General features: G+C 38.1%; 1 protein-coding gene across 6 annotated transcripts in view; it reads right to left on the bottom strand.

Annotated features, from left to right (window-relative positions):
• Window positions 1-565: 565 nt before the first annotated feature.
• The window catches only part of cpeb3 (cytoplasmic polyadenylation element binding protein 3), a 44,651-nt gene continuing 23,302 nt past the window's right edge, over window positions 566-21,914 (bottom strand). For all 6 annotated transcript variants that reach the window (XM_055021740.1, XM_055021743.1, XM_055021744.1 and 3 more), the window contains 5 exons: window positions 21,516-21,605; window positions 8,876-8,994; window positions 8,042-8,156; window positions 6,916-7,097; window positions 566-6,043 (listed from right to left, as the gene is read on the bottom strand). In XM_055021740.1, coding sequence (XP_054877715.1) covers window positions 5,816-6,043; window positions 6,916-7,097; window positions 8,042-8,156; window positions 8,876-8,994; window positions 21,516-21,605 — 734 coding nt within the window. In that variant the 3' untranslated portion in view covers window positions 566-5,815. The remainder of the gene's footprint in view (window positions 6,044-6,915; window positions 7,098-8,041; window positions 8,157-8,875; window positions 8,995-21,515; window positions 21,606-21,914) is intronic.

Genomic DNA, 21,914 nt, shown 5'->3' with positions numbered 1-21,914 from the left:
TTATGGTTTTCTTTGAAACACTCGTTGAGCGCAGTGGCCGCTAGAGGGCAGTGTCGCACATTTGTGAACATGATCGTAACATGAAATTTGTACTGGAAGTGAACATAACAAGCAAATTTATAGAAAATGGATTAATTTATTAAGCTTTAAGCAATGGAAAAGAAGCTCCAGGTGTAATTTCTGTGGCCAAATTCTGTCAGAAAGATATTTATAATGATTAGTTATAGTATTAGGTTTTTTTAAATTTGGAAAACTGGGGTGGAAATTTTTTTTTCTAGGTTTAATTGTTTTTTTATTTGTTTTGGGGGTTTTTTTGCTTTTATCCCCTCCGGTTTTGGATGCTATCCAGCTGGAAATAATATATATAATTTTTGTTAAGCTATGATGCAAAAGCAAATGAGGTGGATAGCAGAGCTAGCCAACAACTGATGACATCATCCAGGACAAAGATTTTCTGGGTCCCCCTAAGGATAACAATGAAATCTCTGCAAAAAAGAGAAAAAATCAACAGCATACACACATTATTCAGCCAGACATAAACCTTTACACATATTTTGTTTTCATCTCCACTGAAGTTTATTTCACACTTCAGGTTGCAACAAAACACACTACAAACCATCTTTACAGTGAAACACTGTTCTGTACCTGTTTTTTTGTTTTTCATCCATACCACTCCCCCCCTGCAATGGCACTGCGCCCCCCCTAGAGGGCGCGCCCCACACTTTGGGAACCACTGATCCAGGACATGACACCATAGAAATATAATCTGCCCAGATATCTAGCTGTTAGCATATCATGACGATCATGAATCAGATTGCAACACTCTTCAATCAGAGGCCTCTTCAGATAAATTGCAGGACTGACTGCTGCTGGACTTCCTTCCTTCTAGCATCACAATTGACTTTTTGAAAACATTTGGATTTTAATAACAGCATTTAATTTCCTTTAGCGTAAAATATTTGTTAAATTATGCTGTGTTAAATAATAAACATTGACAAATATATTTTGTAGGATTTGCAGTTAAATGCAGCAAAATACAAACTGATGCACTTTAAAACAAGATGGGTTTAAAGATGTGAAATTATCCTCTGAATTTATATTTTTTTCTTTAACATTTAAGGAATTTGATTAAATAATTCAATATTTTAGTTTTTGTAACATTAGCAACATTTGTACTTCAGTGTTGTTTTATTCAATTACAGCACAAATATTTTTGTTTCTGCCAGTTTTCCTTTATTGCCTGTTCATTTGTTTACATTATAAACCACTTATACATCACCAACCACCAAACTCTTCCTCTGAGTAGTTTTTTTTTACTTTTGAAGATCATTTTCACACTGATTTAATCAACATCAGCAAGTTAACACATGAAGCTCAGCATTTCAAGAAACAAGACAGTTTAGTAACAATACAAAGGGATTTTTCAGCTTCAAAAAAATTTAAAATTAAGAATTAGCATCATAAAATTAATTTTTTCAAAGTAAAAATACAAAATAATACTAATGACATGACCAGATATGAAGTCTGTAAATAAACAAAATATATGAAATAATAATAAAAAAAAATGTAAATATGTTTGAATTCCTTTTTTGTTTTTTCTGCAAAACTCTTAAAAGAAAGGAAAAGAAAATTTCTCAGTACAAAGGCTACATTACTACTGGAAGGTACTAGCAGGTAGAGGAGGCAAAAAAACAGTAGAAAATGATTTTAGTGGATCACAACGCTTGCAATGAAAATAATTTCGCAATAAGATTTTATGCCTCTTTTTCTCGTTTTCTTCTTTTCTACAAATGGTACAAACAGAGTATTGCACATTACGACAAAGAATCAAGGTTGTTAGCCTTAAAAATGAAGAAGGGCCCGGGCTAATTCAAGTCTCGCGTGAACAGAAAGGCCACCAGTCAAATTGATGCACCTTGGGGGGTTTCAATCAAGCTACAGGTGAAAACATTTGTGTCTGTTTAGTGTTAAAAATAACATTCTTCTCTTTTTCTGTGTCCAGTGACTTTCAGAAGTCTTTCCCAACCACGTCAGGACAGCAAATCAATTATTTTTATATTGTTTTTTTTTTATTTATTATTATTTATTCTCTTTTCATTAATTTTTTTTTACAAAACAAAAAGAAACAAACGGGAGCACATACTTTTAGGAAACATAAAAAACGTATTTTAAAAAAAATAAACAGAAGATCTCTTTCATAACTCTGGTCAGCATAGATAATTGGTTATAAATATAAAAAAGGTGGGAAATCTGCTTTAATGTCTTCTCAGAGCACCTGATATTTGAGCTTTCTGCTCTCAACCAATTATACCAGTTGGACTCCTACTTCTACACCAGTAAAGTAGACCCTATTCTCACTACGAACATTATTATATTAGTTATAAAGCTTTAGCTCCTTCATTAACTCTCTTTAAAAAAAATAAATTCTTAAAATAAAAATATTTTTTTAAAAATCATCTCTCTCGAAGAATTAAATTAATATATATTTGTCCATCTGAATAAACTTAGAAAAATGTTTCTCTCCTAATATATGTCAAAACTGAGGTATTGCAAAGGATATACCCCCCAAAAAACACAAAAAAAACTGCTGACTGTTGCAAACTGTTTTCAGATAGAGTGTAGTGCACAACAAATACAGAAAAAAACAAAAATAAAAGAAAACTGGGCAAAAAGGGGGCAAAGAAATGTTGGAAAAAATAAAAACTCTCCCCAGAATTCACTCGTTATTATTCATCAGGAATAATATCTCTTCTGCTCAGGTCCAATTAGTTTTTCTTAAACAGAAATTAAAAAAAAGTTTAAAAAAAAGCAGGAAAAACAACAGTTTACGACTGAAAACAGTTACACACACACACACACAGTTACGTTTCCGTCACCATCATTTCCTTTTCAGCTTTTAATAGAACCCAAAAATATATAATGTCCACCTTTATTTTTATGTCATTAGTTAGCAGGTCCGATACTTCAAGCTTTGCAGGAGACAAAAAAAGAAATATTAAAAAAAGAAATTAAAAATCTGGTGATTGCGTCACACATTTTCATCTCCGCCATATTCCCCATTTAAAGAAAATATATAAATATATATATATCAGCAAGTGAAAGGGCTCAGTTTATCAATCTCAAATCTCCAGTAGCTTTATGGGTTTTTTCTGCTTATTCACTCCAAAATAAAAATAAAAAAGACAAACAAGTGAGCTCTTTGGTTGCGTCGTGACGTAAAACGTTTCTGTCAAGAGTTGGAACGAACAATAAAGTTTTGCGTGCGTGAACAATATAGTTTTACGTGTTCGTTTTGTTTTTTTAACCCCCCTCACATTAACGTCTTCTCTTCCGCTCAGATTCGTGGTTTTCGGCCCGAAAACCTCCCGTCCCAGGTGTGTGTTCCGTGTGTATCCAGACGTGAACCAGTGAGAACGTCTTACATGTATATAGCCGACGGATATACGTGTGGATATGCTAGCTAGCGAGTTCATGAAGTTTCACAGGACTTCCATGTCGGACACTGAACGACAGTTACAGAGAATCACAGTTCTAGGCAGATCTAACTACGTACAGTATAAAAAAAAGAAAGAAAATTGCACAATTATAAAACACAATCACCGCAAATAAAGTACTTCGCCTATTACAGGTTTTAGTTGTAGTCCTACACTTCATTTGTGAGTAATATTAGTTTAGAAACCGCCGTCGTCCCGATCCGCTCGCGCGGCGTTGTGGTCGTAAACATGGCGGCTTGAACGTCCGGAAAATGTTTTCCTCGCATCAAAATCGCGAACTAAAAACTTTACTGTGTTTTAGTGGGATTTTCACGTGACTGATGAACAGAAAGGAAGGCTGAGAACAAATGGAGCCATCTTTGATAAAAATCCAGTGTTTACCTAAATGTTAGCATTCAGCTGTTTGTGATGTGTTTTTTAAAAAAAGAAAGAAAAACTTAAAAGAAAGCAACAAAAAGTCCTGTTTGTAGTTTTCCAGATTATTCGGGGCTAAGATCACAGATCAACATTTTTTTTTTGCCGACAAGCGAAACTTTATCAGAAGGAGAACCGATGTTGCAGTTTCCAGCGTGAAGCAAGGTGGTGGCAGCATCACGCTTTGATCAGAGTGCAAGTAAAACTTTCAAGATGCTGCAAAAGCTTGAAACTTGAGCAGAAATACACTTTCCATTATGACAACAATTCTATAGATCAAAGCATATTTGTTTGTCAGGATGGCCTAGTCAAAGTTCAGACCTAAATCCAACAGAAAACTGTGGAAAGCCTTTTTAAAATTTTATATCGATATTTATTTTCTTCTTATTGACTTTTGGTTTCGGCAATTCTTTTAAAGGTAGAGAAATACTTATGACATACTATGTATAATATTGATAAATATCGGTTATTGGACGTAAATGCAAGATTAATATCGATATCGCTATCAATCCAAAGTTTTATATTGGTGCAGTGCAAGTGTTCGATCTAAATGTGAAAATCTGAGAGACGCACTTTGGTGGTGTTGGAACACCCCCAAATCTTACCAAGTATTTTTGCTCCAGTTTCACTTTTTACATGGGAAAAATGTCTTGATGTGAAAAGAAATAATCCAGCATTCCTCATCAATATTAATGTATATTTACTTAAATATCCTATTTCTATTTAAGATCCTATTTCTTATTGAAGTTACTTGTAAGTTATTTTTTCTTATTTTAACTAAGACCAAAAATACTTGGTAAGATTTTCTGGTTTTGCTGTAACAGTGGAGGAGAAATATTCAGATATCTGAGGGCCAGAAAATATTCCACTGTTTCCCTATTGAGATTTTTAATTTGCAAATTTCCTTCACTACAAAAATTACTTTGCGTCGCTCTAATTTTATAAAATCCCAGTAAAACACCATCAAGTTTTCAGTGATCTGATGCGTGAATCCTTCAGCAGGGTGTAACACGACTTGCAGTGCGTTGTGCAAAACATGGCCAGAATCAAAATAAACACAAAAACCTGCAGACATGATACTGAAAAAGTGTTTTGCATGCAGCAGCCTGACGAGAACATGCAGTTAGGGGCGACCCCTGACCTCAACACGTCGGCCATCGTTGCCTGAGACAACTTGTCGTCCTGAAACGCCGGCTGCTTCTGAATTCCTCGCTGGGAAAATAAAATAAAGTACTTATGGTATCTGTTCATACCATGGGATTTAGCAGCAAAGCTCCCGCAGCAGTTACATTTACATTACACAAAAAAAAATTTGTTATTATAAAAATAAAGACCTAGATATTGAACGCAAACTAATCTGATTGTGAGGTATTAACATTTACAGAGAATATATCAGTTGTTTTCAGAGCTGGTAATTGTTGCTACATCTGATGCTGCCTAACTTCTGCATTTATTCAATTAGCCTTTGGTAGTTTTTTAATTTATTTATTCTTTATGTTTTTAACTAGGGGCGACGTAACTACAGCTGTTTCAAAGTAAGTGCATGCTCCTTTTGCATAAAATTTAAACCATCTATTTAATGTCTAGATAAGTACAAAACAAAAAAAAATAGAGCTATGTGTATTTTTAAATATGTGAGCGGTCCCGAGGGGGGACATACCGAACCATTCTGTGTGTGTACGTGTGTATGCGAGTTTTTTATAGTGAGACTTTGTGCCAAAGTGCAAATTGTAAGCCAGTGGAGTTTTTTCCCCCACAAAGCTTTGACAACGAGTTCAGAACCGAGAATCTGATCCGTTTCGCTTTTTTTTCCTTTTGGGATGGAGACGGCGGGAGCTGTTTTCATTTCTCCTTCATGTGGGTTGAGGATAGTGCAGATCCATGATCCCCCGCTGACCCCGCCGGCCTCAGCTCCAGCGGAAGGAGACGTGTCGAGGGCGGTCGCCACCCTCCTTCACCAGCGGCTTGTGGAACTCGCGGCCGGCCCGGGAGTGGATGCTGGCCCAGCAGAACTCGCAGTAGTACTGCAGGCAGGTGACGTTGGCACAGAAAAACGGGGCGAACTTGCCGCCGCAGCGCGCGCCCTGGCACTCGTCGCACATCTGGTCGTCCAGGACATACGGCTTCACCTCCACCTGTAGGGGGAGACGCAGAGAGGTCGTCAAGAGTTCAACAAAAAAATGCAAATTATGATCACAATTACTGCAAAAATACAAAATCCTATCAGGTAATTTTAGTTTCTATCTTACTATGATTGAAATCAGAGAAAAATTACTTTGAAGTAACTTTTCAGCAAGATATAAGAGCTTGTTTTGATAGCAGAATAAAATTACTCACATAAACAAGGAAAAGACACATTTTCAATCAATTATTGATTTAAAACAAGCTCCTATCTCTTGCTGAGAAGCTACTTTTCAGGTACTTTTGTCTTATTTGAAGTTATTTATCTACATTAGAATCCAGACCAAAAACACATCATCAGATGTTGCAGTTTTCTCCCTTAATTGTTGTTATTGTGCATGACTTGTGTTCATAATGAAGCCCTTGCCGCCCCCGACTGAAGATAAACGACATTAGCTGAGGTGGGCTGGGCCCGGCTGGACCGGGCCGGCCCGCCCTCCTGGCTGGCGCCCAGTCTGTCTCGGTCTCAATCGGCCGGTGCGCCTAAAATAAGCGAGCTGCGGCGCAGCTGGATATTCACACATGAGGAACTACTATAATTAAACCGGCTCTATGTGTCTGCAACCTGAAACATCTGTCGGGACGCAGAGTGATTACACAGCCGGGTCGGGTCGGGCCGGGCCTTCCGGTTCTGTAGGTTGCAGAGAAACTTCTGGCAGAGCAGGAAATACGTAAACTCAAGTAACAAAGTATTTAGTAAGTAGTCTACTCCACTACTGAGTAACCGATCAAATTATCAATCATTCAATATTTAAGGATTACATCATCAGACGGACAAAATATAAAGTGGAAATTTTATCTCTCTCTCTCTGGTGAACTCGCTCACCCTTTTGTCGATGTCGTTGTGCTGCAGCTGGACAAAGCGGGCGCTGATGGCGGCGATGTAGCTCTGCTGGTTGGAGAACGCCACGCGCCCAGCACCCTTCGGATATTTCAGCTCCGGGTCCGTGTCGATGCCGGCGTAGCAGACGCCTCCGTACAGCCGGTCCATGATCATCGCTAGCTCCACTGGAAGACAAGAGGAAAACACAGAGCAAAAACTAAGACTGGGTTTCCTCTAGAATGCACTGCAAAAACACAAAGTACTAAAACTCTGTATCATCAGAGAAAAATGTAAAAGTATCCAAATACTTTTAGAGCTTCAGTCAAAACATGCAAACAAAAAACCTGACCAAATGGTCTAGTTTCTAGTGCAAATATGGCCGAAATCAAACTTAAAAGTTACTCTTTCGTAAAATACAAGAAATTTTTTAAGCCGCTCCCGACCAAAAACCACCAATCAGAGCCAGAAGGCGGGGCTTATTGCTGCCAATCAACCCGAGATCATCAGTGTTAAATGTGGTAAATGTGGTAAGAAACCACTTAATGTTTCAGGAAAACAGTTTATCTGCTGTCATCATTAGGCTAACTAGCCTTAGCATTTATGACAGGGGCGTGGGTGATGATCGACAGCGCTAAGACCGACCCGCCTTCTGGCTCCGATTGGTTGTTTCTAGTTAGCAGTCTCATATTAAACTGTCACAATATGTAAAAAAAACAACTATTTTGTAAAAGTTGGGCAATGCAGCTTTAATGAAGAAAAAAACATCCAGTTTTATTTTTAGTAGTTGACTGATTTCAGCACCTACAGTTTGTTTCTAAAATTGAACAGAATTTTCCATCCTGCCCCCCACAAACAGCAGCAGCAGCTTCAACCTGCTGGGGTGATTATATGGGGGTCAGATTGCAGACAAGCTAGCAATGCTAATCCCGCTGAGAGAAAGGCTCAACCTTCCATTAGCTCATGAATTCCTAACGCGTTGACCTCTGGGTCGCCCTCCTGGGAACCCAAGACGAAGATTGCTTTCTCACCGGGAGACGTTTCATTACCGCCTCCGGCTGCGGTTCACCTTATGAGGCGCATTTGGAGGCTTTACGGGGCAGAAGCTGCAGGATTCGTAACAGAGGGCTACCTGCACGCAGGGGCCGGGGAACTCCTCCAACGAAGATGGTTTTGCGCGGATCCAGAGGCTGGGAGCCGTCCATGACGAAGTCGCTGTCGCTCAGGTTCCAGGGACGGATCTGGACCTACAGAAAAACAAGAAATAAATCAACAAAATTAAAAATATTTGAGCTAAAACTGAAATATGGGAGAGCAAAGGGCTACAGAGTTAGCATGAAGCTGTGTGATGTGGAGAAAATAGGCAGAAAGTAAAAACTTGATCCGTTAATGAATCAGCCTCAGATTATCATCAGTACACTGCAAAAACACAAAATCTTATCAAGTATTTATGGTTTTCTTTCTAGTACAAATTTTTCAGCATGTTTGAAATGAGAAATTAGACCAGGGGTGTCCAAAGTGTGGACTGGGGGCCAATTGTGGCCCTTCAAATCATCTTGTCCGGCCCCTGATCACAAGAATGTTGGAAAACAACTGACGCCCGAAAAATTTGAAAATTGTCTTTTATTTTTTAAATAAGGCAACAGTTTGAAACCTTGTTTACTTCTTAAATAATTTATAGAGTTGATAAAAAAAATGTCATGAATAGACAAAAAAAAAAAATTACAGTAAATTCATTTTTGCACTTTTAATTTAATAAATTTTGTGAACCACCAGTAGTTTAAATTTGCAGGTTTTGATCCCCAGTTCAAACACATAACTCCAGTAAATTAGACAAAACTATTAAGACAACAATTCCTTAATGTTCCAAAGGCAGATTATTTCACTAATATCTTGGAAAAAATGTCTTGTTGCAAGTAAAATAATCTGCCAGAGGAACCAGTAACAGGTGACCAGTAACACTTACTGGTTTGTCCTTGATGGTGGGACTGGACACACACAGGTAGAGCTTCCCGTCCTCCTCAATGCAGGCGTCAATCAACGCCTGGACCGAAGCCTCTTCCTGGAAAAGCAGGAAGGCGTAACCTGGAAGGGACCAGGAATGATTTTAAGGAAATATGACCTGAAAATATATTCAAATAATTTAACAGTTTCAGCAAATACATAAAGTCTAGTTTCTAGAGAAAATATCTTAGTACACTTAAAATAAGACAAAACTAATTTAGAATTTGTTTTAAGTAAATAATCTCTTAATATTGATAAAAAAAAAGTTTAGTTCCACTGGGAGATTATTCCACTTTTAATATTGACAAAATAATATTACTACTTATTTCTGCTAATATTCCAGATTTATTCTGACATTATTTTGACCGTCATGCAACTTTTCTCCTATTATTACTAGTTTATTCTCATACTATTGTGACTTGTTGTTGTACAACTTTATTCTCATATTATTACAATTTATTTTGATAATGACTTTTACGATTTTATTCTTGGTAGAACTATGACTTTATTCTTGTGCTATTACAACTTTATTAGGGATTTTTTTTCTTGTATTACGACTTTATTCTCTTATTACAACAAATTTATACTTATGTTATTACAACTTAACTTTCATAATATTGCGAATATTTTCTCGTATTACAATTTTACACTCATTACTTTTTGTCATGCAAATTTATTTTTGTATTATTACGACTTTATTCTGGTAATATTGTGACTTTATTCTCATAATATTATGACTTGTATGACTATTCTTGTGTTATTAGGACTTTATTCTCGTTTTACTACGACTTAATTCATGTAAAAACAACTTTCTTCTGGTATTGTTACAACAGTCTGATATTTTGACTGTATAGTGGTACTAGTACATTTTTCATCCATATTAAGGGATCATTGACTGTAAATAAACTCCAATATTGTGCCAAAAAGTTACTTTTAAGTTAGTTTTGTCTTATTTCATGTGTCATAAGATATAAATCACTAGAATCTAGACCAAAAGCACTCTGTCATATTTTGTGTTTTGCTTTTCTTTCCTCGTTTGCCTGCCAGCGCTTTGCTCCTCAGGGAAACCATTCAATATTTAGCAGTGTGACACCGTCTCTGAGCGCTGCGGCATCACTTAATGTTGAGAGCAGATTAAATGACCTTCCTTCAAGGTCAGAGCGACAGAAAACCGATTCAGCATCCATCCAACGCTATTAGAGAAAATCCATCCGAGACGTGAACATCAGTGGAAAAGGATGCAATCAAAACATTTATATATTCCACTTTTTTTATTCGCAATGTGATTTTGCTCCTCGTTATTAAAATTGGTGAATTACCATCTAATCTCCTCCTGACCCACGTCTAGTTCAGAGTCTATTTTCTCAATTTCATCCTAATCCAGAACAAGAAAAACTGTATTTGTAAATTGTCTGCAAATTACAGGCTTTGTATTTTATCCACAGTAAAATTCAAGAATTTTTAAAGCATTTATAAAGTAAGTTCCCAGCAAAAACAACACAAATGAACTAAACTCACAATTACATGATACTATTTATTAATTATTTAATGTTTTGTGTTTATTCAACATTCAACCGTAAGAATGAAGTAAAAACAACATTTTATGTTTTCAAAAATTCTGATTTGAGAACAAAACACTAATTTAACACAAGACATATATATGATATATGTTGTTTAATGTAAACAAATATAAACCAACATTTATCTCAATAACAGATCAATAAGTCATTGAGAAATTAGGAATAAATATTACATTACATGTATTACATGTTTCAATTTAATGCTTATTACATTGAAACAACCCAAATGAATTGTTTCTACTCCTCAAATTAAATGCTAAAATACAAAGAAATAAAATCTAAAAAATGTTCATGCTGTTTTCTGGCATTTAGTAAAAATAAATTATTTTGTGAATTTAACAAACCTAAAGCAAGAAAAGTTTAATCTGATGTAACTTCTAGACAGCAAGAAAAAAACCCCAACAGATTAACAATAACAATTATGATTAATCAATTAATTAAATAATCATCAACTAATTAAGTAATCGATTAATAGTTAACTGGAGTATAGAGAGTCAAAAAAACTGCAGTTTGCTGAAAGAAAACAATCACAACAGGAATTAAACCAAAACTGCAAAAAATAAATTTTGCATTTAAGATAAGATAACAAAAAAAACAAAACTTTTGTCTATAAATATGTTTTTGCCAAAACTCCTCAAATGGTTCAAATCTACTTTTAGGAACCTTTTACTAAACCACTATTAATTAGTTTAGTCAAAAATAGTCAGCAGGTGTATTTCTAACATGGCATAAAAAAGGCAAAAATAAAAAATACTGATGATTAACCGATTAATTATCAAGATAAATGGTAACAAAAATAATCGTAGTTGTGGAAATAATCTGGTTTCTACTGAAAAAGTTTTCCAACTTTAGGCTTTTAATCAAATGTTGCACTGAATTTTATTCAGTTAGAATATCAAGCACTTTCCAAACCTTGAAAAAATTTAATTTTCAAGAATTTTAAGCATTTAAATGAAACGTCAAACTAATCTAGTTGGAGAGCAGCAGCTGTTGATGCGACAGCTGTTCACTCCCAGTGGCGTTCACAGGGGAATGAGAAGCGATCCGATTGGCTGATTAGGATCAGAAACAACACGGCATATCGCGCCGGGACGTCGGTGTGTGTGTGTGTGTGTGTGTGTGTGTGTGTGTGTGTGTGTGTGTGTGTGTGTGTGTGTGTGTGTGTGTGTTGTCCTGAAATGTGCAAAGATGGAGTTTAAAAAAAAACAAAAAAAAAACGATGTCTCTCTTTTTTTAGCATTTATTTTTGATTTCATCCCTTCCTGAGTGGAGCTGCCGACGTTGAGATGAACAGAGAAAAGAAAGCGACATTATTGGACTGACGGACAACTTTCCATTTTAAAATGTATTTTCCAACTCTGGAATGAAATTCACAACTGAATCTGTTGGTTGGTTGGGAGGAAGCAAGGAAAGGAGGAGGGAAGGAAGAAGGAATGAAAAAAGAAGAAATGAACACATGGGACAGGAAAGAGCAAAGGATGAAAGGATACAGGAAGGAAGAGAGGAAAGAAAGCCAAAAGAAAACAGGAAGAACAGAAGCACAGATTAGAAGGTAAGGAAAGGAAGTAAGGAAGTGAAGAAGAAAGAGGAAATCTACATCTGATACAGAATCTGAAAATCCGATAATTAACTGAAATATTTCTGTACATATCCAGAACTTTAAGGACAATCCTGAGTTCTATTAAATGTTTACAATAATCCAAAAATGAATTAAAACCATTATTTACGCAGCTCAGCTATAACACAAACCGCTACCAGCTGCTTCAAACGACTTTATTCTCTTATTACAACAAATTTATACTTATGTTATTACAACTTAACTTTCATAATATTGCGAATATTTTCTCGTATTACAATTTTACACTCATTACTTTTTGTCATGCAAATTTATTTTTGTATTATTACAACTTTATTCTGGTAATATAAAACGTCCAAATAATCTCTCTGCTAATTGGGTTCGCACACGGAAAGCTGCCTCGTCATCGGCCGGCTGACGCTTACGTAAGGACGGGATGTCATTGGGATGAATCTGAGGTTCAGGACAACAGAGAGAGAGAGGAGGGGAAAAACTTAAACGGGGTAAAAATAAGGCATGAAAAGGCAGAGCGAGCCAGCAGCTCTTCAGTCTGAGAGAGAACAACATGTTCTGTGACCCGGAGGGGGAGGGAAGAGAGGCAGATGGAAAAGAGAGTAAAACAGGAAAGGAAAGGTGGGAAGAGAATGAATGAGGGCTTTACAAGCTGAGCCTTCAGAAAAAGGCTCTGCAGACGCTGAAAGTGAAACAAACTGAACTGACCCGCCGACTGAAACATTTGCACTTTTCCTGGCTTAGACACGGGACTTGGTCCTCAAAAATTCCCACTTTGAGTGGCTTTGTGCTTCCAGTTGGGTCTCAATGCTTCCACCAAAAGACCAAGAGCTTTAAGAAAAACAACCAAAAACAAGCAACTAAACCTTTTTGGGAATAAATGAATGTTTTTAAATGTTGGGAAAATTAAAAAAACATTCAGAATGTAACGTAGCAAATCAGCACGCTCTGCCCCTCACCTAGCAACCCGAGTTGCTAGTCAATCCCAGCCAAGCCCAGCCCGTCACCTAGCAACCCAAGTGCAGCTCCAGCACATTTGGTCAGCTGGATTTAAAGCTGCTAGAAAATATGGTTGACTTACATCCAAAAGTCACCAGCTACATTCTTCTGCAGAATTCTCCACCTTTGCCTTTCACAGATGTACGGTGGCATTATTGCGCATCGATCTGCAGCCATTGTCACGATGCTGAGTTGGGCATCGCGGCAGCTACAACTTATTTGGATTTAAAGTGGCGAGACACCGAAAAATACAGCTCATTCTGAAAGGAGCTCAAAGCTGAGGATACTGAAATTGTAATGAAATGCGGTAATTGGTGGTGAGGATGGCTGCAGAGGACCCAGGTTGAAAAAGGATGATTCAACTAAAGCTCTTACAGACCAACAGAGAATCCAAGCAGCACAGGTGAACTAGAAAGCAAGGAACTGAAAACTGGTGGCTCTAGTAGTGAAGATAAACTTGACGCTTGTCGGATCCAACGACGAAATACAGACACAGGTGGGATTAAATACACAAGGGAGTAATCAAGGAAACAGGACACAGCTGGGATTAACTAAGGGGTTGACAAGACGACACAGGAACCAAACTGACTGGAAAACAAACACAGTTGCCTAAATCGAAACAGAAATCTCGTTATCTTAGAATTATTTTGTGCAAAATAATGTAATGCACAAATAGACAACCATTCATCTCTGAGAAGCAGAAGAGATGCGTCCTGCAGCAGGAGGTTTCTAGCTTCTCCAGCAATCATTGTACAGCAGTAAAACCAGCTGACCAAACATGCTGGAGCTAGGCTTGTGTCGCTAGTTAACGGTGCTGTGCCCCCAGAGTGCGACTTAATCAGGAGGTTTTTGAACCAGCTCCTTTTCCAGTCACCACAAGATATGAACTTATTGGCTGAATGTTTTTTTTTTTTTTTAAAGCACTTAAAAATCATAATTTGAAAGTATTTTCCATTTTTTGGGGGGTTTTTCTCCAAGGTAAAATGGCTTCGTTTGATTATTAATGAGAAACTTCAGAAGGAATAGACCTGTAATGGTCTATTACAGTGAATATTAACGTTTCTGCAGATCGATGCGACCCACTTCATCTATAATGTGAGCGAATGGAGTGATATCCAGTCCGGACGGTGCTGAGGACGTGTCTGCCTCCGTCAGCCTGGCGCAGTGCGGAGGCTTATGCCACGGGAGGAGAGCGCAGGTCTGCAGTGGCTCGTGCCTGCGATTTAGAAAGCTTTCCTCCTGAGCTCTCAGCATCGTCTGCTAAGTAAGGCAATGTGTTCACCATGAAAGAGCAATGAGCAACGAACAGGACGGACGCTTTCCTGACTCCTGGGGAGGCGACATATTGTCAGATTACCGGAAGATGTCACTCTCAGCAGACACTTCATTGGTCTTGATGAGTTCAGAGGTAACAATGTTCATTATTTAACTGTTTCTATCCATGTTGCAGCAATAATAGAGCAACAGTAATGAGTTTTACCAACAAGTACTTTGCGTGCAATTACACCAAAGTGGGTGGAGTCAAGAGAGACTGAGGGAACAAGTGAAGAATTAAAAAAATAATCACTAAAGTCTCTAAACTAATTAAGATTCAGACTCTAAATGGTTGCATTCAAACTTCAGATCAAGGTCACAGACCCCTGTTGGCGTTAAATGAAATCTTTTGTTCATGTTTTTGATTGAAGTCTTTATGTTTAGGTAGGTTATTATTCTGCTGCTCCCCTCCTACTGCACATGGCTCGGTCGGTGCAAACGACACCCAAGTCACCGAGGGGTCAGTCGCTTTGAGCGCAAACATCTTTCCACTGGCACATCAAAGCCCGAGATCGAAATCCAAGTCTTCCCGCTACCTCATCAAGTGAAAGTTATGTTGACTTTGCAGAAATCTAATCCAATGATGACCAGATACGGCGACTGACCGAGTCATGCTGCTGGCTCCTGCGGCTTAAATGGTGACATTTAAGTCCAGGGTTATCTCAGCAGTTGAGACGTGTCTGCGGATTGGTTCCCAAAGGCCCACAGAAAGCGCCAACCATCAGAAGTAATGCCACCTGAACAACACGCGTCTACATGCTATGATTTTTTTAAAAGGAGACCCGTTATGCAAAATTCACATTTTCTATGTTTTTGTAATTCATTTGCGTCTCTCATGATTCTTAAAAAGAAAAAGAAAAAACAACACCCCCAGCCATTTCTTTCTTTTTTTTTTGGTGTCTGGAAAATGAGTTGTTTCAAAAACCTTACAAATGTAACGTCATAAATCAGCCTAGCCAGTTACCTAGCAACCCAAGCTAGGTTCCAGCATGTTTGGTCAGCTGGTTTTGCCACTGTATAATGGCTGCTGGAGAAGAAAAGGGTTTTGTTATTGATTTAACAAACATCCAGGAACAGCTTGTTGCACTCGTGTTAGTTGTGCAGGAGGCTCTACTTCTGCTTTTCAAAGATGGATGGCTGTATATTTCTGCATCTGTTTTCAGTCATTTTCACGTGGCGTGTAAATGGCTCATGCTCAGCCAGGGGAAAGCAGCAGGATATTTGGATTTAAAGTGACAAGAGGTCCTAAAACGGCTAATTTTGAAAGTAACTGGACATCAATATCATTATCTAAGAAGGATTTTGTGCAAAAAATGTGATGAACATGTCTTGTACAGCCCACAGTCTTATTCTAATCTTTAAGTTTTACTTTACTGGAGACAGAATAACCTTGAAGAAAGAGACGCGGAGAGAGGATGAGAAAAACCTCAAAGGCTTAGAAAAACTTGAGAGTACTTGAGGATAAAGCAGAGAAATCAAGCATTGCTAATCATCTCAATTTGAAGCAGTCACTCAGAGTGTAATCCCAACACAACTGGGGAGAAGATAAATCAAGGCCCGGGTAATGGAGGAAGACTTAGCACTGAAACTGGGGCACTTCTCTGTATTCAAAGAGCCATAACAGTACACAGAACAGACCTCTGCGCCAAATGACTCATGGTGTGATAAAAACAAAATTATAAAACGCTGATCATGACCATCTGCAGGCAAAGGACACTGCAGTTGTAACCTTTTCAAGGTACGGTTATTGCTGCGTGACGCAAGCGCTTCTCAGGAGTTTACAGCAGTTCAAACGACGCAGCACACACAACGAAACCCTCAAGCCTCCTGCTCCTTTTGCCCCGAGTCACACACCAAAATAGCTCCTCCATCTGAAGCTCGTCGCCAACAATAGCAACGAGTGTTTGGATGACGGGAGGCAGTTTGAGCGACAGCAGCATGACGACCACAGAGTCTCACTTGTCGCTTACAGGAATCGGTTTTGAGCATCGGTAGCTTCAGTGGGTTTCCAATGTCTGTCCTTTTGATGGATTTTTAACTTTATCAACTCACTGCTTTATATATTTCCAATCTGGTTATTCTGTGTTTCTCCGTCTCTTTTTCAGATTGAGTCATTACTTCTGTTTCCATTTCTAATTTTTGTTTATATTCTGCCAACATCAGAGAGGAACCCACAATTTCACAATTGCAAACTTTACATTAAATTTAGAATTAAATTAAAATCATGTGAATAAGCTTGTTCACAGTAGCGATGGATGTCAGTCGCATGAGATGTTTTTGTAATTCAGCTATCAGAGGTAATTCAGCCGTCGTCTTATTCAGGCGTCGGAGCGAAAGACGTTACGCTTCGGATCGACAACATGTACAGAAGAGCTTTAGATTCATCGCGTTGGAATGAACAACAAATAAAACAAAGACAAACCATTGTCCTCCGACTACTTCTCGTTTGTCATTTCTGCCAGTAGTAACAGTGAGCTGTTGATTGTGACTCATGTGATACGAAGTGTTTTTTGTTTTATTTGTTTTTTTGCAGTTTTGCCAAAATAAATCTAATCCAAAACTACTTCAAACTAAGATAAAAATGGGAACAACCCATTGCTCCCATTTGCCTGGTGGTCTAATGCCACTTTATCTTTCTGTCTCTATTCTAGATTGAGGCACTGATGAAGTTTATCTGGACGTTTATTTTTCCAGATAAACTTCTAAAACTAATTTACGTGACAGTTTAGTAATCTTTCAGCTGAATAAACCGCTAATTCTTTTGGTAGCTAAATGTTCATGCTCTTATTTTGAAGCGGTTTAAAATTGTTTACGCAGCAGTTCTGTTTCCTGTTCTGTCATGTTTTCTACTGTTTTTGATGCATTGTGGGTATCAACATGGTTAAAATGAGGGTGTTAGCAATTTATTTAGCGTTAGCTTTTGCTAAACACTATTTTGGCTTAGCACATTAGCATTAGTGGAGCAAATATGATTACTGCTTTTGGGTTAGCACAACTAATCATGTAATTAGCAGCCATGAATTCTACGGTACATATAAAGTAGGATGAATCAACATTAATAAACTAAACGGCTCATTATTAGTTTGGTTTGGAGTCACGGTCTTGACCTGCAAATGAAACTCGATGTTTCCTCTCATTTTCAGTTTCATCCGGCTGTATTTTTAAGAGCTACTTGTTGCTCCAAACAGCAGCTAAATTTGTTGTTGCTTCCAGCAAACAGTCGTCCTCTAAAGTTGCTTTTTGTAATCCCCCAGGGCAGCTTGTTGTGTCTGTAAACAGAAGTGATGGATGTCAGGGAACGGGAGGCGGAGCCAACAACACGAGCCTGCAGACATTTTGAGCTCCATTTAAACTTCCTGCATTTTATCTGAACAAAACGACAGAACATTCATCTCCTGTTCAACCATCAAAACAATCTTTTCTTACATATAATTAGCTCCATATTAAATGGATTTACATCAGAGCAACACTTTTTACATCTTTTGATCCATTACTGAAGGGTGTGACAATATTAGCAGAAAGAAGAAGCTGAGGGGGAAACAATCCTGCCTTGGCATCAACTTTCCGTCTCTGCCTGACCTTCATCCCGAGCACCAAAGCTGTCCAGGCCCGGCCCCCGAATCCAGACTGAGCCACAGTATGAGTCACTGCTGAACAAAAAACACTTTCATAACGGCACAGGCGCACGCTGCTGGCAGTTTAACGAGGAGCAGGGTGGAAAGTGACAGTTATCTTCCATTCGGTGAAGCCTGGACGGACGCTCTGCAGGCTCTGGACGCATGTCCCACATTCTGCAGATCACTGGCAGAGCAAAACCGTTCCTCTGTTTTCTCTTCGTGTCACACTTAAATGTTGCAGTCATTTTATTTGCCTAAATCATCTTTGGGCAAAGAGTAGAAATTTTTTATTTTAGGTATTGTTTTTGCAGAAATAATTTAAAAGGAAAAAGACAAATAATCCTCTTCCTATGTGGAAAAGTAATTTCCATCTTAATATGGAAATTTACGGGAGAACATTACGGCCACACACACACACACAAAAAGTCAGAATTCAGAGTTGTTGTTTTTTTCAGAAAATTCTGACTTTTTCTCATAATTTACTTTTACTCAGAATTCTCATGTTTCCAAAAATTTAGATTTTTTTTCCTCGTAATGAATTTTTCTTCTTAAAATTTTTTTGCCCCCCCTCAGAACCAAAATTGATTAGCATGTTTTTGCGCCACGAGGCAAATCTAGTCTTAACATTGGATAAAGTTTACATTTATAAATCCTATAAAGTTTATGGAGATACATTAACAACATAATTGTTGCATGTTTGACCATTTATGTGATTTTGACAAATTCACACAAAATTAGAAAGTTTGATGTCAAAATTATAATTTTTTTTATTGGCTCTAATCCTCTTCTGTAGTGATTATCCAGTTTTTTTTTGTCATGAACCACACTTGCCTGATTACTGCCAGACCCTCAAATCTTAATCAAACAATATTTCTCCATCATAAGGTGGACAGAAATGCATTAAAAATCCATAGGTGGCGCTATTATTACATCCATAAACACATCTTCTTCTTCTGCGCATCGCACAGCGAAGTTCGATTGCAGTCAAATTTAACTAGTAGTATAAACAACCGAGCAAAAAAAATAAAATGTTGGTCGAATCAAACCTGAGCTCCTTTCTTTGCTTTGACATGTCAAATTGTGTTTGTTATGTTGACCCAACCCAGACTGCAGAGGTAATGCACTGACCCATCTGGAAAGGGTTACCAAGCCATTTCTAAGAGCTTCAGCGAACCACAGCAGGCGCCATTATCCAGAAATGGACAAAACGTGAAACAGTGATGAACCGTTTAAGGAACGGCAGACAAAAAGAAATCAGTAACCCATCACAACAGCTAAAGAACTCCAGTTAGGACCAGCATTCACGATGCAACAATAATAGGAAAAGAAATCATCAGTCTGAGAGACAAAACCACCTCTAACCAAAAGAACATGAAGTCCCATCTCACAGTTTCCACAACACATCTTAGTGAAATATTCCAAGACGTACATATGGAGTAAAACTATCAGCAGCCTCACGCATTCAACAAAACAAGCTCCAAATGTATGAACAATACAAAAAAACAAATGCAACAGACAAACTAAAGTCCTCCAGGCCACTAGGGGGTGTCCACCACCAAATCAAATGGGACTCTGTCAAGATTTAACGGAACATACAGGAAGAAAAAGAACGTTACACTTCACGTTTTATTTTTTCAAGCATTCAGTGTTTTACATGATGGAACACCAACATGTTCAGATAGGCAGTATTGCTCCCCCTAGTGGTCGGGGGTTTGCAGTTGTTTTTTGCTTTTTGTGGAATTCCCACTTATTGTATCTATTTTTTGTTCACAGAATTTTCAGCTGCATTTGATTTTTTGTTAAAGCCTTAAGATAAAGATTAAACAAAAGAGTGGCCTAATCAAAGTCGGATCCAACTCTGACTAGAGAGCCAAGATTCCTCTATTGCGACGTAAACGACTCTGTTGGATCCAATGCTGGACGGCAGTTTAAACAAATCGATTTGGATGGACTATAATGACTGCTTTGGAAAAGCAATCATTATTCAAAAACTGCTTCGTTTGTCACAACATGGGGAAACCAGATGAAACCAGTTAAAGGGTCAGACATGTTTTCACAGCTACGTTTTTCTCAGTCCCACAGGCGTTGGACGCACTTTGCTCTAAATCCCAAAGCCTTGAGCTGCGAGGCTTCTGTCACCTTTCCAAGATGGCTGTCCGGATAAAACGGAGAGCGAGACGCTAAACGGGAAGTTTCAGAAGAGAGAGATGAACACTGCACAGACGAGCGCAGCCATGCATCCGCCTCCTCCCTTACATGGCGGCGTCCTCCAGCTGCCATAAGCTCATTCATTCCCCTAAAAGGATGCCACATTCCCCCCCTTGGATTACAAGAGGCGATTCAAAATAATCCCTCTGAAAATAAAAAAGAAAGGAGGTAAAAATTGTGGGGAGAGAAAAAACTGGCAGAGATATTCACAGGTCCTCACAGCGTTATTACCATCTGCCGATGGAATGCCAATTGTTTCCAGAGTAGATTCATAATATGAGACCAACTGCAGCCAACAGCAAAACGGAGAAACACAGAAGCTTAAAGAGCTCTAATAATGACGCCCCAAATAGAACAAAATGGGCAAATTTCAACCAAAACGCTCAGAAACGTTTAGATGCATCTCTGGACTTTTCTAGAAAACAGAAATTTCTGACATCCAAAAGTTGAACATTTATGACGAAACAAACAAAATAAAAAAATCAGAAATTCTGAGGCTAGTCTCAGAAACTTTCCACAAAAAAATCTTTGAAATTATGAGCTCCAAAAGTCAAAACATTGCTAGAAAAAAAATTGAAATTATAATCTGAGAAATTTTCTGGAAAAAAGATGGAAGTTTCCAAATTTGAAAGGTTGAAAATTTCCTAGAAGAAAGTCCAGAAGTTTTGAGATTAATTTAACAAATTTTCAAAAAAAAAGAAAAATGTGGAAATGTCTGAGTTTACAAAATTTCCCCAAAAATTCAGAAATTTTGAGATTTTACAAATTTTATAGAAAATCACAGAAATTTCTGAGTTCAACAGGTCAAACATTTTCCACTTTTGAAACTGAGAAAATTTCCAAATGTCAAAAATCTTAAACTGGAAGCTATTTATTTTTCTAGAGAATCTGACAATCACAAAAAAGGAGGAATAAGTTCCCTCCTTTTAAGCACATTTTTGACTTTTTAAATGTTTTCATGGAAAATTTATCAGATCTAAACTTTTTTGCGTCTTTTTGGCGGATATTTGCTCCTTTTTTTCCCCCAATCTACAACGAGCACAGATCTCCTTCATAGCAACAAACAAACAATTTGAACGTAAAAGACAAAAAATATTTCTCAGCTTCTCAGGAAACGGATCCTGAATCCAGACTCCAGCTGGATAGTTAAATCCTGCAGGAGTGAGACCTGCATCGCTGTCCAGCTTGAGCGGCAAACAGCCGAGCAAAACGAGCCTCTGCAAACGATTCACCCACAGCGATATTTATTGATACACATCTCCATGGTGAGCGAACGGCGGGACCACCTGCTGTTACCTTTAGGTGGGAAGTAGGATTTGCTTTCAGCTTTGTGGGGCCAATCCACCACCAGGTGCCCGTAGCGGCGGAAACTGTTGGTGATTTCATCTGCGGGGAAAAAACAAAGACGGAAATGTGAAACGGCTTGAAAACAAGAACTCGATGTGGAGCGAAACGGCACATTGAGAGGGTTGTTTTTCGTTTTTCCTCGGTTCTGGAGGCAAGCAGCCACTGCACTAAACATGAAATGGGCCGAATTGGGCTGTGCGAAAAGCCATAGAGCACGTAATGTGCCTTTACTCCGCAGAGCACGCTCTTAAACATACGAAAGCAAACGGGCCTCTTAAGCCAAACAGCTCAGGATGGAAGGCGACAAACTGCAAAAACTGACAAAGTATTTTAAAATCGTTTCTATTG

This window comes from Poeciliopsis prolifica, unplaced genomic scaffold, assembly GCF_027474105.1.
Source record: "Poeciliopsis prolifica strain line A6 unplaced genomic scaffold, Auburn_PproV2 SCAFFOLD078, whole genome shotgun sequence".
Taxonomy (NCBI): domain Eukaryota; kingdom Metazoa; phylum Chordata; class Actinopteri; order Cyprinodontiformes; family Poeciliidae; genus Poeciliopsis; species Poeciliopsis prolifica.
This window is presented reverse-complemented; position numbering and strand designations above follow the sequence as displayed.